Source organism: Nerophis lumbriciformis, linkage group LG30 (assembly GCF_033978685.3).
Source record: "Nerophis lumbriciformis linkage group LG30, RoL_Nlum_v2.1, whole genome shotgun sequence".
Taxonomy (NCBI): Eukaryota; Metazoa; Chordata; class Actinopteri; order Syngnathiformes; family Syngnathidae; genus Nerophis; species Nerophis lumbriciformis.
Genome location: NC_084577.2, coordinates 18,469,288 through 18,486,226, shown reverse-complemented (window position 1 = coordinate 18,486,226; position 16,939 = coordinate 18,469,288). Strand labels below are relative to the sequence as shown.

Here is a 16,939-nt window from a genome sequence, read left to right as displayed (position 1 = left end):
CACAAATACAAACTACAACTCACAAACACTTTAGAGTTAGGCTCCACCATCAGAATGTGTACTTAAACTTATAAAGATCACATGGATATTATTCAGTGAGTTGATTCACCAAAACTAACATGTTATACAGGAGGAAAAAGCACACAGGACGTTTCAATTGTTCACAGACTGGTCGCGCTCATCAGAATGACAAGACACTTCCGGTCTGCAGGTGATAGCATTCAATTGGGAAGAAACGCCCTACTGTCCCCTACTGACCAATGTGAATACTGATAAATGTGTAATGACAGCTCCAAAAACGAATTCAAACCACAAAATAAAATAAATAAATCAACACAAAAATGTGACACATTATGGGTGGGTCACATATGCATGTACAGTAGATGGCAGTATTGTCCTGTTTAAAAGTGTCACAACATTGCTGTTTACAGCAGACGAACTGCTTTACGGTAGACGAAAACTTGACGTTAGGACGTTAATGAAACTGCCTAACAATAAACCCACATAAGAAACCAAGAACTCGCCCTCGATCATTAGCTGTTTATATTGTGGAAAAGCGGACGTGTGAACAGGCTGTCAACACGTCACTCAGGTCTGCATGGAGCTGGAGGGGGCGTGGCCTCCAGCTCCGCCTGAATTTCGGGAGATTTTCGGGAGAAAATTTGTCCCGGGAGGTTTTCGGGAGAGGCGCTGAATTTCGGGAGTCTCCCGGAAAATCCGGGAGGGTTGGCAAGTATGGGGTATCTGTTATTGTTACATACATATTTTACATATTTGACAGTCCAAATATAAATGAATATACAGGGAATGCGTCAGTAAATTCACCAAGACGTCACTGTGAAGTTTTTGTGTCTGTTAAGCTGATTAGAGAGCTAACTTCAGCAGCCGGTGGGTCTGTGACGGAAACATGTTTTGCAAAATTACTTGTTCATAAATTGTCTATCTAAAAACACTGACAAAAATATTTACTCTTAAAAACCAATTTATATTGTATTCAATTCACACATCTGCTGAAATCCCTTCCCCCACCCCATTGTTTATTCTAATATATTGTTATCTCCTCTGTTATAAATTTTTATAATGCCCCCATTTTTGTGCAGTGACAGGCTAACGTTTTGTAAATTGTAATGTCGTCCTTGCTTGCAAATAAAGTTCTGTAAAAAAAAAAAAAAAAGAGGAATAATGTCAACAGGAAGTGACGTGGACTCCCTCCCTTGCACTGTTGCACATGCGCGGACTGGTCGTGTAAGGTACTACTTGTATCGTAAAAGGCAACAGAGCAGTGTAGTCGTTAATTCTGCGTTAATTCCTTCAGTTTCACGTTTGTACATATTCGTTTCAGGTGTGGCAAACTAAACTGTATTCATTCTTGGTGTCAGGATGAACTTTGAAGCTTCTGAGGCTAACTTAGCCTGTTAGTTAGCTTAGCTTGCTAGCTGCTAATAAAGAAACACGGAAGTTATCAACATACCGCTAAGCAGACACAAGTGTGAGTGTAAAGTGTTGTGGTTGTGTGATAATGTGTAAAATACAAATGCTAGGAATGTTGGTTAATTAGCGACTAACTGCGGCTGTGGAAAAATGTGTGTAGTGTTATAAAGAAAGATAGCAGAGCACGACGAGGAACATTCTCGAACAAAAGTGAACTAGCGACAACGTCAACTACTGGACGCTGTTTTCAAGAAGCATCAAGTTGTGTTACACAGAACAGGTTTGTTTACTCTCACATCTTTACTAACTTTATGTTTCATCATTGACATGAAAGAATAATTGGAACAACTTTACTGGGTGGAGGAGCATTGTCAATAAGTGTGAGTAGGATAGTATATCATTTATACGAATTTTCATTTGCACACAATGCAAACAATTATGAAAACAACTGCTTTGTTTGCCAAATAACTGCAATCTTCATAGCAGTAGTAAAGGGGAACTGCAATTTTTTTGGGGGAAATTTTGCCCAACATTCACAATTCCTTTGGCAGACAAGTGCGCACATGTCTTAACTCTTTTTGTGCATTCTAAATTTGGGCAAAAAAACATCAGCAAGAGGCAGCTAACACTGGAGGTAATGGGTATTAGATCTATTCTGCCTACAAAGCGCTCTAAGAAAACGTCCATCAAAGTTGTATATACATGCTGTCAGTGTATTTGTAATGTAGTACGGTAACAGAGACATTCATAATTGCTAGAGATGTCCGATAATGGATTTTTTCAGTGGAACTATCTTGCAATGTTTTTCAGCCGTAGTCTTTAAACTGTATGCGGTTTATTATTGTTTTATTATTTTTACAAACTTCATTGTTGATACGCAAAGCTACGAGAAGTGGACTGACTCTGTTTAGCTTATTTACGAAGGAGTATAAAGCCGGACTCGAAGCAATGACCTCAGCTGCATTCTACTCTGAGACTTTGTTGGACAAATGTGAAATAAAGGAGGCCGTATACCAGTGGAACGAAGGTAAATGACATCAAATATTAACTATTTACTTTATTAAATGTTGTAAAAGTATTAAATGGCACTCCATTTGTGTAGTTATTAGCCTCACCCCGAGTGAACAGATTACTAATGCCAACAAGCTAATGCTAAAGTTGGTGTGTTTGTGTTGTTGCCGTGAGATAATCACTGACATTTATTCTTTATATATATTGTTATTCACAACTGAAATGCACCAAAGGGAATTGCCTGACCCTCATGAATTCATCATTTACTGAGAGGAGGATTTTCTGACTGTTGGAAATTGCAGAAAAAACCCTGATAAAACAATTTGGTACACTTAATTAGGGCTGCAGCTAACGATTATTTTTCTATCGATTAATCTATCGATTATTTTTTCGATTAATCGGTTAATCTATAGATTATTTTTTCGATTCATCTATAGATTATTTTTCCTTTTACCGATTTTTTTTTTAATTTAAAATGAAGAGGAAAAAATAAATGTAGGCCAGTTTTTTCAAAAGGCATGGCTTTTATTTACAAAAAAAAAGTATGGCCACTAGTCAGTCAACATTGACAACAACATGACAAAATATTCTGTAACAATGTAAACATTTAAAACTTTTAACATTTAACAAAATTAAAAGTAGCTTATTTGCTTTTTAATGTGCAAATATAAAAGTAAACATCCAGTGCAAATCTTAATATTCTGGAATAGTATAAGCATTTCAAAAGTAAAAGTATTGCTTATTTTGCTTTAAAATGTGCAAAAATAAAGATAAACATCCAATACAAAAAAGTGCAAAACGGAAATATTCTGTAACAAGTGTAAACATTTCAACAAAAGTAAAAGTATTGCTTATTTGCTAAAATGTGCAAAAATAAAGCTAAACATCCAATATAAAAAAGTGTACAGTGTAAACATTTCAACAAAAGTAAAAGTATTGCTTATTTTGCTTAATAACACAACAATGATAGTATGATTAAAGTGAAAGTTAATTGTTCGTTTGTACATAGTATATGTAACTGTTAATGTTGTAAAAGGTATTTGCACAACTAATTAACGTTAGCGTTTGTGACACGTCTTGTGCCGTGGGGTTCTTTCAGGACCGACAGACTGAACGCCAGACGGCTTTGCCAGGTTTACAATCTTTTAATTTTACACAAAGTCTTTTCTCTTCCAACTGCGCGGATCGCGCACCTGGGCACGATTGCGGCGTCGCTCCCGGCGCGCCCCGCCTCGCCGCTCGCTCGCCGCCGCCGCTTCTCCACAGCGTTAAAGAGGAGCGCGTCTTTGTAAACACTGAACAGGCACGCCAAACGCGCCTCTCAGAGCGAAACGGTGCTTTAGTTTATGAATTTACAACGCAGATACAAATGACACATTCATGTTTTTGTGTAATAATGACAACGTATACGCACGCGGACGATTGACTTGTTGATGGTGATGGCAAGAACGCTGTCGGGGGTTTTCTTTTCAAATGTTCGTTCATAGCCGTTGTGCTGCTATGATAGGCCATTTCCGCTCGACGCAGTGTGCATACAACAACATTATTAGGCCGTTTATTGAAATACTCCCACACTTTTGACGACTTTTGGCGTGCTTTTTTCCCCTCGCTCGCATCGTCTGCTTTGCGCTCCGCCATGACAGTAAAGTAGTGTGACGTAAATATGCGACGCGCCGACGCACAAAAACGGCGTCGACGTATTTACGTAACCGATGACGTCGACTATGTCGACGCGTCGTTTCAGCCTTACACTTAATTTTTTATATCATATTGTTTTGTATGGTATTGCTTTGTATTTAATTTAATCAATATATGTTGTTTGTTACATGATATCTTTATAATCTACTTTTCTAATTTAGTTTGGTGAAAAGTCAGTTGAATTAGAGAGGAACAATCGTCCAATATGAGATTGTTTATTTATAATAGATTTAAGTTATTGTAAAACTAAGCACACGAAGGAAAGTACATTAATACACACATTGTTTCGTGTGACTTAGCAAAGTTGGACTTTTCAAAATCATGTGTTTTTTCTTCTTGTCCTGCAGACGTCTGTGAAGAACATCTTCTTCCCAAGCAGCAGGAGTGGAATTCCAGGATGGAGCAGGAGCAACCACAGCCCCCCCATATTAAAAAGGAAGAGGCTGTGCCACATACTACCCACATTAAAGAGGAAGAACATCCTCCCCACATTAAAGAGGAAGATGAGGAGCTACAGCCCTCCCACATTAAAGAGGAAGACGGCATCAGTCAGAATGGAGAGAGTCTTGAAGGACTGGAGGAGGTTGATGTCCTCAAGATGCCATTGATTTATGTCATTGTGAAGAGTGAAGATGATGAGGTCAAAAGTGAAAGTGAGGAGAAGAGAGAGGCAGAGCCTCCAAGCAGCAGCTCAACTCAACACATGACAACAGAAGCTGATGGAGACCACTGTGGAGGATCACAAGCAGACAAGCTCTTAGCTCCACTATCAGATAGTGATGACACAACGTCACACTCTGCTGACACTGATGAAGACTCTGAAGCTGATACAACATGTCACACTGACAACACACTCTTTGAATGTTCTCACTGTGGCAAAATGTTTAATCGCCATTGTAATCTGAAAAGACACATGAGAACACACACTGGTGAAAAACCTTTTATCTGTTCAAGCTGTGGTAAAAGCTTTACCCAAAATAATCATTTGAAAACACACATGAGAACACACACTGGAGAAAACCCATTTTCTTGTTCAATCTGCTGTAGAGGTTTTGGACAAAAAGATAAGTTGAAAAGACACATGAGAATACACACTGGTGAAAAACCTTTTTCATGTTCAAGCTGTGGTAAAGGTTTTACACAAAAAGATAAGTTGAAAAGACACATCAGAACACATACTGGTGAAAAACCGTTTTCCTGTTCAATCTGTGGTAAAGGTTTTACACAAAATATTCATTTGAAAACACACATGACAACACACACTGGTGAAAAACATATTGCATGTTCAATCAGTGCTAAAGGTTTTGTACGAAATATGAATTTGAAAAGACACATGACAACACACACTGGAAAACAAACTATCTGTTCAATCTGTGGTAAAGGTTTTGTACGAAATATGAATTTTAAAATACACATGAGAACACACACTGGTGAAAAACCTTTTTCTTGTTCAAGTTGTGGCAAATGTTTTATACAAAATAGGGATTTGAGAAGACACATGAGAACACACACTGGTGAAAAACCCTTTTCTTGTTCAAGCTGTGGCAAATGTTATATACAAAGTTGGGATTTGAAAACACACATGAGAACACACACTGGTGAAAAACCTTTTATCTGTTCAGTCTGTGCTAAAAGTTTTACACGAAAACAGCACTTGAAAAAACACATGAGAATACACACTGGTGAAAAACCTTTTTCCTGTTCAATCTGTGCTAAAGGTTTTGTACAAAGATATACGTTGGAAAGACACATAAGAACACACACTGGTGAGGAAGTGTGATGAAAGAATATCTCAAAAGTACACACGAGTGAGAATATCTGCAACAATTGAAGCTGCAGGGTTAAAAAAAATATATATGACAAAACTTTTAACATAAACCGAACAACATCACTACATATAACATGTGTGACATCATTGTTGTGTAACAGAGTCTTGTTAATATGTTTATACCGTTTTAAGATCAGATTTGTTTAGATTAGTGGTTTAAGTATTAAACATTAGTTTACAACATAGTGTACATTTATTTAAAATGAACTAATTTCCTTGATTGAAAAGGTCCACACTGACTGACGCATCATCTTATTTTTACTACCCTTATATTTACTTTTTTATTTGTTTTAGAATTAAACGGAACAAACCATATGTTACATAAAATTGTATATGTATATAGAAAAGATAATCAAAATTCTGTGTTGTATTTTCTCATAATAGTGTTACAGGTTTTTAAATGTATGAAGTGTGTTGCACATTTTCATTTCTAATTGTAAATTATTCCATATATTAACTTTTTTTTTATATGATATGCATGTTTTGTTTTTGAGTACACAAATCTTTTAGTTCATATTTAGTTTACTTCTGGAAGCATTTTATCATGTACTTTATTTGAGCAGTTGCGTATTCTACGTATTGCGTATTTACTTTTAACATGTCCTCACCCCATGTTTGACCTTTTCCCCACCTTTACATGGCACCACCTTTGCAGCGACCCATCAATGTTTTTATTCTGTGTGCCCTGTATGGTGCATTTCTGATTTTGAACAGGTTTGTACTGAAAATGTAATTTTATTGTAATTTTTAACTGCAAAGACAATAAAGTTCCATTCCATGTTTGACTTTATGAGTCTTTTATGTCTTGATTATTCAGAGTTATCGTCATTACCCTCTTTTGTAATATGAATATTTGGTTTGTGATTGTTTAATATGTATATTGCCAGACTTTTTTGCAATAAGCAATATATACTACAACTAAAGTTGAGGTGGGAGGAGGCGGGGTTTGGTAGTAGCGGGGGTGTATATTGTAGCGTCCCGGAAGAGTTAGTGCTGCAAGGGATTCTGGGTATTTGTTATGTTGTGTTTATGTTGTGTTACGGTGCGGATGTTCTCCCAAAATGTGTTTGTCAGACTTGTTTGGTGTGGGTTCACAGTGTGGCGCATATTAGTAACAGTGTGAAAGTTGTTTATACGGCCACTCTCAGTGTGACCTGTATGGCTGTATGTGTGTGTAAAAGCCGCATATATGATGTGACTGGGCCGGGCCGGTACGCTGTTTGTATGGAGGAAAAGCGGACATGACGACAGACAGATTGTAGAGGACGCTAAAGGCACGCCCCCAATATTATTATCCGGGTGGAAATCGGTAGAAATTCGGGAGAATGGTTTTCCCGGGAGATTTTCGGTAGGGGCACTGAAATTCGGGAGTCTCCCAGGAAAATCGGGAGGGTTGGCAAGTATGCGGTGTAAGTGTAACCCTCGACAATACATCGGCCCTGGAGGACGACAAGCAGGAAAGGTGTAACAAATACTTTACATTGGATTCTAATTTCTTTAGAATGATGACAACCATTCTTTTCTCTGATGTATAATTTTATATTGCTCCCACGTTTGTGCGGAGATTTCACGAATTTATTGTAAATTCGTGTTTGCGTGCAAATAAAGTTCTGGTTAAAAAAGTGTCAGCAAACATCAACAGGAAATGACGTACGTTAGCCCTTGCAAATGCGCGGACTGATCGCGTATTCTCGTACCTATCGTCCCGTAAAAGGCAACAGAGCAGTGTAGTCTTTAAGTCTGCGGTAATTCCTTCATTTTTACGTTTCTACATTATTCGTCTAAGGTGTGACAAACTAAACTTTATTCTTCTTGGTGTCAGGATGAACTTGACTCGGTGAACTTTGAAGCTTCCGAGGCTAACATAGGCTGCTAGTTAGCTTAGCCTGCTAGGTGCTAACAAGGAGACACGGAAGTTATCAACACATCGCTTACAAGTGAGTTTTAAGTGTTGTGATAATGTGTAAAATACAAATGCTGACAGTGTTGGTGAAATAGCGACTAACTGCGGCTGTGGAATAAATATTTGTAGTGTTAGAAAGAATGATAGAGTACGACAAGCAAATTTCTCCAACAAAAGAGGAGAACTAGCGACAACGTCAACTACTGGACGCTGTTTTCAAGAAGCATCAAGTTGTGTTACACAGAACTGGTTTGTTTACTTCTTACTCTCACATATTTACTAACTTTGTTTCTTCATTGAAAGAAGTGTAAGTAGGATAGGTTGTGGGAATTTAAAGACATTTTTATTTGCACACAAAAAAATTGACTATATAATATAAATCAGTGTTTTTTAACCACTGTGCCGTGGCACACAGTGTGCCGTGGGATATTATCTAATTTCACCTATATGGGTTAAAAATATTTTTTGCAAACCAGTAATTATAGTCTGCAAATGATGTGTTGTTGTTGAGTGTCTGTGCTGTCTAGAGCTCGGCAGACTAACCATGTAATACTCTTCCATATCAGTAGGTGGCAGCCAGTAGCTAGTTGCTTTGTAGATGTCGGAAACAGCGGGAGGCAGTGTGCAGGTAAAAAAGGTGTCTAATGCTTAAAGCAAAAATAAACAAAAGGTGAGTGCCCCTATGGCATTGAAGCTTAGGGAAGGCTATGCAGAACAAAACTAAAACTGAATTGGCTACAAATTAAAAACAGTATGCTGGACGACAGCAAAGACTTACTGTGGAGCAAAGACAATGTACATCCAAACATGACATGACATGTCCCCACAAAGAAGGATAAAAACAACTGAAATATTCTTAAATGCTAAAACAAAGTAGATATGGGAAATATCGCTCAAAGGAAGACATGAAACTGCTACAGGAAAATACCAAAACTTTGACTGTTTGTGCGGTGAGGCGAGGTTGCTGGCCCGCTAGCATCATACAGCGCAACTCGTTAGCATGTTGCAGCCAACATGGACAAAATGACAACAAAACCAAATGCCACCACACCGGTGTGGGAATATTTCACTTTAAACATTTGCAACAAGATGAGCCTGTCAACACCGAGGAGCCAGTTTGCTGAATGTGAGCGAATGCAACAAACCTGCAGGCCCACTTGAAACACAAGCATTCGACAGTCCACACTCATTTCGCGTTTGGTGAACGAGCCAGGTCAGTGTAAACAAAACAGTCAAATAATAGTTTGCGCACATAGAGTGTGGTTAAATACATCACCGGAAGATATGTTGACATTTAATACTGTTATAAAACTAGCATTTCGAACAATTTCCACACGGACAACATTATTAGGGGCATGCCTTAAAGGCACTGCCTTTAGCGTCCTCTACAACCTGTCGTCATGTATGCTTTTCCTCCGTACAAACAGCGAGCCGGCCCAGTCACATAATATATGCGGCTTTTACACACACATATGTGAATGCAAGGCATACTTGATCAACAGCCATACAGGTCACACTGAGGGTGGCCGTATACAGGTAAAAGCCAGTAAATTAGAATATTTTGAAAAACTTGATTTATTTCAGTAATTGCATTCAAAAGGTGTAACTTGTACATTATATTTATTCATTGCACACAGACTGATGCATTCAAATGTTTATTTCATTTAATTTTGATGATTTGAAGTGGCAACAAATGAAAATCCAAAATTCCGTGTGTCACAAAATTAGAATATTACTTAAGGCTAATACAAAAAAGGGATTTTTAGAAATGTTGGCCAACTGAAAAGTATGAAAATGAAAAATATGAGCATGTACAATACTCAATACTTGGTTGGAGCTCCTTTTGCCTCAATTACTGCGTTAATGCGGCGTGGCATGGAGTCGATGAGTTTCTGGCACTGCTCAGGTGTTATGAGAGCCCAGGTTGCTCTGATAGTGGCCTTCAACTCTTCTGCGTTTTTGGGTCTGGCATTCTGCATCTTCCTTTTCACAATACCCCACAGATTTTCTATGGGGCTAAGGTCAGGGGAGTTGGCGGGCCAATTTAGAACAGAAATACCATGGTCCGTAAACCAGGCACGGGTAGATTTTGCGCTGTGTGCAGGCGCCAAGTCCTGTTGGAACTTGAAATCTCCATCTCCATAGAGCAGGTCAGCAGCAGGAAGCATGAAGTGCTCTAAAACTTGCTGGTAGACGGCTGCGTTGACCCTGGATCTCAGGAAACAGAGTGGACCGACACCAGCAAATGACATGGCACCCTAAACCATCACGGATGGTGGAAACTTTACACTAGACTTCAGGCAACGTGGATCCTGTGCCTCTCCTGTCTTCCTCCAGACTCTGGGAGATCGATTTCCAAAGGAAATGCAAAATTTGCATGGTTGGGTGATGGTTTGGGGTGCCATGTCATCTGCTGGTGTCGGTCCACTCTGTTTCCTGAGATCCAGGGTCAACGCAGCCGTCTACCAGCAAGGTTTAGAGCACTTCATGCTTCCTGCTGCTGACCTGCTCTATGGAGATGGAGATTTCAAGTTCCAACAGGACTTGGCGCCTGCACACAGCGCAAAATCTACCCGTGCCTGGTTTACGGACCATGGTATTTCTGTTCTAAATTGGCCCGCCAACTCCCCTGACCTTAGCCCCATAGAAAATCTGTGGGGTATTGTGAAAAGGAAGATGCAGAATGCCAGACCCAAAAACGCAGAAGAGTTGAAGGCCACTATCAGAGCAACCTGGGCTCTCATAACACCTGAGCAGTGCCAGAAACTCATCGACTCCATGCCACGCCGCATTAACGCAGTAATTGAGGCAAAAGGAGCTCCAACCAAGTATTGAGTATTGTACATGCTCATATTTTTCATTTTCATACTTTTCAGTTGGCCAACATTTCTAAAAAGCCCTTTTTTGTATTAGCCTTAAGTAATATTCTAATTTTGTGACACATGGAATTTTGGATTTTCATTTGTTGCCACTTCAAATCATCAAAATTAAATGAAATAAACATTTGAATGCATCAGTCTGTGTGCAATGAATAAATATAATGTACAAGTTACACCTTTTGAATGCAATTACTGAAATAAATCAAGTTTTTCAAAATATTCTAATTTACTGGCTTTTACCTGTAAACAACTTTAACACTGTTACAAATATGCGCCACACTGTGAACCCACACCAAACAAGAATGACAAACACATTTCGGGAGAACATCCGCACCGTAACACAACAGAACAAGTACCCAGAACCCCTTGCAGCACTAATTCTTCCGGGACGCTACAATATACCCCCCCACCCCCCACCCCCCCGCCCCCTCCCGCTTTAGTATACTGTGGACTGAAGCCGTGTGCCTTCATTGTTGTTGTAGCTGTTGTTTTGAGGCATGTTTAAAAAAAATAATGCACTTTGTGAAATTCAAAGTATAGTATTTTCCATAGTTGTAGTGGGTATTAGAATTATCTCAGAGAGAGCATGTCCCAAATTCCAAGCTGCTGTTTTGAGGCATGTTAAAAAAAATAATGCACTTTGTGACTTCAATAATAAATATGGCAGTGCCATGTTGGCACTTTTTTCCATAACTGGAGTTGAAGTTGTTCTCTTATTTTGGAAAACCTTGTTTTTTTGATTGACTGTTTGAAACTTTTATTAGTAGATTGCACAGTACACAGTACATATTCCGTACAATTGACCACTAAATGGTAACACCCGCATAAGTTTTTCAACTTGTTTAAGTCGGGGTCCACGTTAATCAATTCATGGTAAAGTTACATTGTTTAATGCATCCAGCGGGGCATCACAACAAAATTAGGCATAATAATGTGTTAATTCCACCACTGTATATATCAGCATCGGTTGATATCGGTAATTAAGAGTTGGACAATATCGGAATATCGGATATCGGCAAAAAAGCCATTATCAGACATCTCTAGTTCTAACTTGATTGTCAGTGAAGTAATGTACAACTCTACGTCTGCCTACATGTTCAATATTGAAGTACAACTTTGTTTGTCAATACTTTATTTAGCCAATGTATTTATTGTTTTGCTTGTGTATATTTGAGAAGCCCTCCCTACACCCTCCGTAACATATTTTTTTTGCTTTTGGTTGTGATGTTTATTTGAGTGCAAAATTGTGCTAACAGACGAAGTATATTTTATTATCTGTTTTATTTAACTTGGAGATTTCAAAGTTTACATTCCAATTAAAATGTAAAATATATGAGAAATATAGCATAAAATCTGTTAAACATTGTATCCAAATAAAGAATGAAGTAAAAATTGAGAGGATTATAGTTTGTGTCAGTGAGTAGATAAAGTAAAAGCAGTCATTTTCATTCACACATCTTGGCGGTGTGCAGAGCTAATGCTTTCGTGATCGCTCTCCGCATTATGCTTCTTTCTCATCATACATGGCATCATCATACATATCTGCTGTAAATGATTCCACCATAGTAAGGTGATTTTTAGCCCTGTAGTTTATTTCTTGTTGCGTCTTGTTCGCCTTGTAAAGAGTTGTTTCCTGCACTCAGCCGCAGGCTTCGGTGTCAGATGCTGGACTAAGTTAGTTGTGTTGGTGCTTTTTTTTTTTAAACAAACTTGGCACCGTGCAGTTACTTGTTCCACGCCTGTTGCCGCTAAACCAAAGTACTGACAACATTTTCCTTTTTCTGGGGAAGAAACGTCTCGCTCTCATGTTTTGCTTTGTGTGCCGCTAAGGAAGTAATGGAAACTCCTCAGGGGCAAAAAGTATGCCGGAGCAAGAGGAGAAGCAAAATCGATTGTTAAATAAATTTAAAAAACTGGATAAAATCGATATATCGCCCAGGCCTAGTTCAAGGACTATTATTTGGCTTGTTGGTTCCCGTCGCAGACAAGCGGTGATGGTCGTGGACTCATGGTTGAGGAAAGGGATTTTGGATGCTAGAACATGTCCGATGCGTTGCAACAGTGAGCCAGAATGCATTGTTGCAGCTCGATGATTTATGAGCACATCATGCAACGCGTGTTTGTGGCCGCGGCGTGGAGAGTTTAGCTTCAAAAGGTTATTTGATATTACAAACCCCGTTTCCATATGAGTTGGGAAATTGTGTTAGATGTAAATATAAACAGAATACAATGATTTGCAAATCCTTTTCAACCCATATTCAATTGAATGCACTACAAAGACAAGATATTTGATGTTCAAACTCATAAACTTAAATTTTTTTTGCAAATAATAATTAACTTAGAATTTCATGGTTGCAACACGTGCCAAAGTAGTTGGGAAAGGGTATGTTCACCACTGTGTTACATCACTTTTTCTTTTAACAACACTCAATAAACGATTGGGAACTGAGGAAACTAATTGTTGAAGCTTTGAAAGTGGAATTCTTTCCCATTCTTGTTTTATGTAGAGCTTCAGTCGTTCAACAGTCCGGGGTCTCCGCTGTCGTATTTCACGCTTCATAATGCGCCACACATTTTCGATGGGAGACAGGTCTGGACTGCAGGCGGCCCAGGAAAGTACCCGCACTCTTTTTTTACAAAGCCACGCTGTTGTAACACGTGCTGAATGTGGCTTGGCATTGTCTTGCTGAAATAAGCAGGGGCGTCCATGAAAAAGACGGCGCTTAGATGGCAGCATATGTTGTTCCAAAACCTGTATGTACCTTTCAGCATTAATGGTGCCTTTACAGATGTGTAAGTTACCCATGCCTTGGGCACTAATGCACCTCTGTACCTTTACAGATGCTGGCTTTTGAACTTTGCGTCGATAACAGTCTGGATGGTTCGCTTCCCCTTTGGTCCGGATGACACGATGTCGAATATTTCCAAAAACAATTTGAAATGTGGACTCGTCAGACCACAGAACACTTTTCCACTTTGCATGAGTCCATCTTAGATGATTTCGGGCCCAGAGAAACCGGCGGCGTTTCTGGATGTTGTTGATAAATGGCTTCCGCTTTGCATAGTAGAGCTTTAACTTGCACTTACAGATGTAGCGACAAACTGTATTTAATGACAGTGGTTTTCTGAAGTGTTCCTGAGCCCATGTGGTGATATCCTTTAGAGATTGATGTCGGTTTTTGATACAGTGCTGTCTGAGGGATCGAAGGTCACGGTCATTCAATGTTGGTTTCCGGCCTTGCCGCTTACGTGGAGTGATTTCTCCAGATTCTCTGAACCTTTTGATGATATTATGGACCGTAGATGTTGAAATCCCTAAATTTCTTGCAATTGCACTTTGAGAAACGTTGTTCTTAAACTGTTTGACTATTTGCTCACGCAGTTGTGGACAAAGGGGTGGACCTCGCCCCATCCTTCCTTGTGAAAGACTGAGCATTTTTTGGGAAGCTGTTTTTATACCCAATCATGGCACCCACCTGTTCCCAATTAGCCTGCACACCTGTGGGATGTTCCCAATAAGTGTTTGATGAGCATTCCTCAACTTTATCAGTATTTATTGCCACCTTTCCCAACTTCTTTGTCACGTGTTGCTGGCATCAAATTCTAAAGTTAATGATTATTTGCAAAAAAATTAAATGTTTATCAGTTTGAACATCAAATATCTTGTCTTTGTAGCATATTCAATTGAATATGGGTTGAAAAGGATTTGGAAATCATTGTATTCCGTTTATATTTACATCTAACACAATTTCCCAACTCATATGGAAACGGGGTTTGTACATTTGAAGTTACTGTAAAACTAAGCACACAAAGGAGAGGACATTATTATACACACATTGTCTCATGGTAATTATGTATTTGTCTTCTTGTGTCTTCTCCCTGAACAGCAGGAGTGAACCTTCAGGATGGAACAGGAGAAACCACAGCCCCCCTATATTAAAAAGGAAGAAGAAGAACCACATCCTACCCACTTCAAAGAGGAAGATGAGGAGCCGCAACAACCCCACATTAAAGAGGAAGAACTACACCCCCCACACTTTAAAGAGGAAGATGAGGAGCTCGATCCCCTTCTCTTTAAAGAGGAAAAGGAGGAACAGATCATCAGTCAGAATGGAGAGCATGGAGAGGTTGATGTCCCCAAGATTCCATTCACTTGTGTCATTGTGAAGAGTGAAGAAGATGAGGTCAAAAGTGAAAGTGAGGAGAAGAGAGAGGTGGAGCCTCCAAGCAGCAGCTCAACTCAACACATGACAACAGAAGCTGATGGAGACCACTGTGGAGGATCACAAGCAGACAAACTCTTAGCTCCACTATCAGATAGTGATGACATGACGTCACACTCTGCTGACACTGATGATGAAGACTCTGAAGCTGATACAACATGTCACACTGACAACACACACTTTGAATGTTCTCACTGTGGCAAAACTTTTAATCATTGTCGTAATTTGAAAAGACACATGAGAATACACACTGGTGAGAAACCTTTTATCTGTTCAAGCTGTGGTAAAAGCTTTACACAAAATAATCATTTGAAAAGACACATGAGAACACACACTGGTGAAAAACATGTGGTCTGTTCAATCTGTGATAAAGGTTTTACACAAAATAGTGATTTGAAAGCACACATGACAATACATACTGGTAAAAAACCTTTTTCCTGTTCAATCTGTGCTAAAGGTTTTACAGTAAAGAATCATTTGAAAAGACACATGACAACACACACTGGTGAAAAACATTTTTCTTGTTCAAGCTGCGGTAAATGTTTTACTGTAAATTGTGGTTTGAAGGCACACATGAGAATACACACCGGTGAAAAACCTTTTTCCTGTTCAATCTGTGCTAAAGGTTTTATACGAAATAGTGATTTGAAAGAACATATGACCATACACACTGGTGAAAAACCCTTTTCCTGTTCAATCTGTGCCAAAGGTTTTGTACGAAAAGATGCGTTGAAAAGACACACGAGAACACACACTGGTGAAAAACCGTTTTCTTGTTCAAGCTGTGGTAAATGTTTTACACTCAATTGTGATCTGAAAAGACACATGAGAACACACACTGGTGCGAAAGTGTGAGTTGCAATGAGTGTGATGAAATACTCTCTTCAAAGTGCCAGTGTAAGAAACACAAATGAGAACATCAGCATCAAATGAAGCTGCAGGATTTAAAATAAACTGTCCAAACCTTAATTTTTGACTTTCCAACAACAACACCACATACTTGTATAATGTGACATCATTGTTGTGTGTAAATCAGGAGTGCCCACACTTTTTCAGCAGGCGAGCTACTTTTCAAATGACCGAGTCGAGGTGATCTACCTCATCTTTATTTGTATATATATATATATATATATATATATATATATATATATATATATATATATATATATATATATATATATATATATATATATATATATATATATATATATGTATATATTTTACTATATATATTTATAATTTGTATTTATTTATGAAAATGACATTTTTTTTAACATGTTAAAGGTGTCTAATAAAAATACAAGCATGTTTAACACATAAATTCCTTTCTTTCTTGAAGACAATATAATATTACCTAATTCTGATGACTTGCATGGACTGGAATCAGACAGGATCCACAGTAGTGCTGACAACTTCCACATTTTCGAATTTACATTGTGGAGGAGAAAAAAGTCCTCCTTTCTGTCCAATACCACATGAAAGTGGCATCTTCTTCGTCCAGCTTCAATATTCGTTTTTATACACTTTACAAGAAATACATTGACGGCAAACTCCATCGCTTGCTAGCGTGTGTGTACTAGTTTTCTGAGACTCTTATTTTGTTAGCGCAGGCAGGATGGAGCAGCACTTTTATTGTGAAGACAGGAAATGTGCGGTCGGTCTTTAGGCTTAGTCTGTCGGACGAAAAAGTCTTTCTCCCCTTCCGGCTGGTCTTTTTCTTCCTTAATACTGAGTTTGCAGCAGCCAGCGTTAATCACGTGACGAAAGTGACGTCATAGTGAAGATTGATGGTCGCTAATTTTTTTTTATTTTTTATTTTTTATGCCACCCTGATGCCCTGACCCACGGAAGATCGGAGCATGTATAAGGATAGTTATTACTATTATAATTTTCCACCACAGTTGCGTCCCACCCAACACCCCTTCTCACCATCGAAAAATGTCAGGAAAATTAGGAACGTGTACTT

At 38.7% G+C, this 16,939-nt stretch overlaps 2 protein-coding genes across 8 annotated transcripts; both read left to right on the top strand.

Annotated features, from left to right (window-relative positions):
• The first annotated feature begins 1,241 nt into the window (after positions 1-1,241).
• LOC133572753 (uncharacterized) lies at positions 1,242-6,753 on the top strand. Of its 3 annotated transcripts, XM_061925745.1 has the most exons (4): positions 1,242-1,489; positions 1,592-1,711; positions 2,356-2,458; positions 4,488-6,753. In XM_061925745.1, the coding sequence occupies exons 3-4, from the start codon at positions 2,380-2,382 to the stop codon at positions 5,918-5,920; spliced, it is 1,512 nt and encodes a 503-aa protein (XP_061781729.1). In that variant the 5' UTR covers positions 1,242-1,489; positions 1,592-1,711; positions 2,356-2,379; the 3' UTR covers positions 5,921-6,753. The 3 variants fall into 3 exon arrangements, with proteins under 3 accessions (XP_061781729.1, XP_061781728.1, XP_061781730.1); XM_061925744.1 differs by having other exon boundaries at positions 1,242-1,711; XM_061925746.1 differs by lacking the exon at positions 2,356-2,458 and having other exon boundaries at positions 1,242-1,711.
• An 858-nt stretch (positions 6,754-7,611) lies between these two features.
• On the top strand, positions 7,612-16,102 carry LOC133572755 (uncharacterized). Of its 5 annotated transcripts, none has more exons than XM_061925749.2 (3): positions 7,618-7,713; positions 7,791-7,905; positions 14,641-16,102. In XM_061925749.2, the coding sequence occupies exon 3, from the start codon at positions 14,656-14,658 to the stop codon at positions 15,826-15,828; it is 1,173 nt and encodes a 390-aa protein (XP_061781733.1). In that variant the 5' UTR covers positions 7,618-7,713; positions 7,791-7,905; positions 14,641-14,655; the 3' UTR covers positions 15,829-16,102. The 5 variants fall into 5 exon arrangements, with proteins under 5 accessions (XP_061781736.1, XP_061781733.1, XP_061781731.1 ...); XM_061925747.2 differs by having other exon boundaries at positions 14,638-16,101; XM_061925752.2 differs by lacking the exon at positions 7,791-7,905 and having other exon boundaries at positions 7,612-7,713.
• Positions 16,103-16,939: the final 837 nt, after the last annotated feature.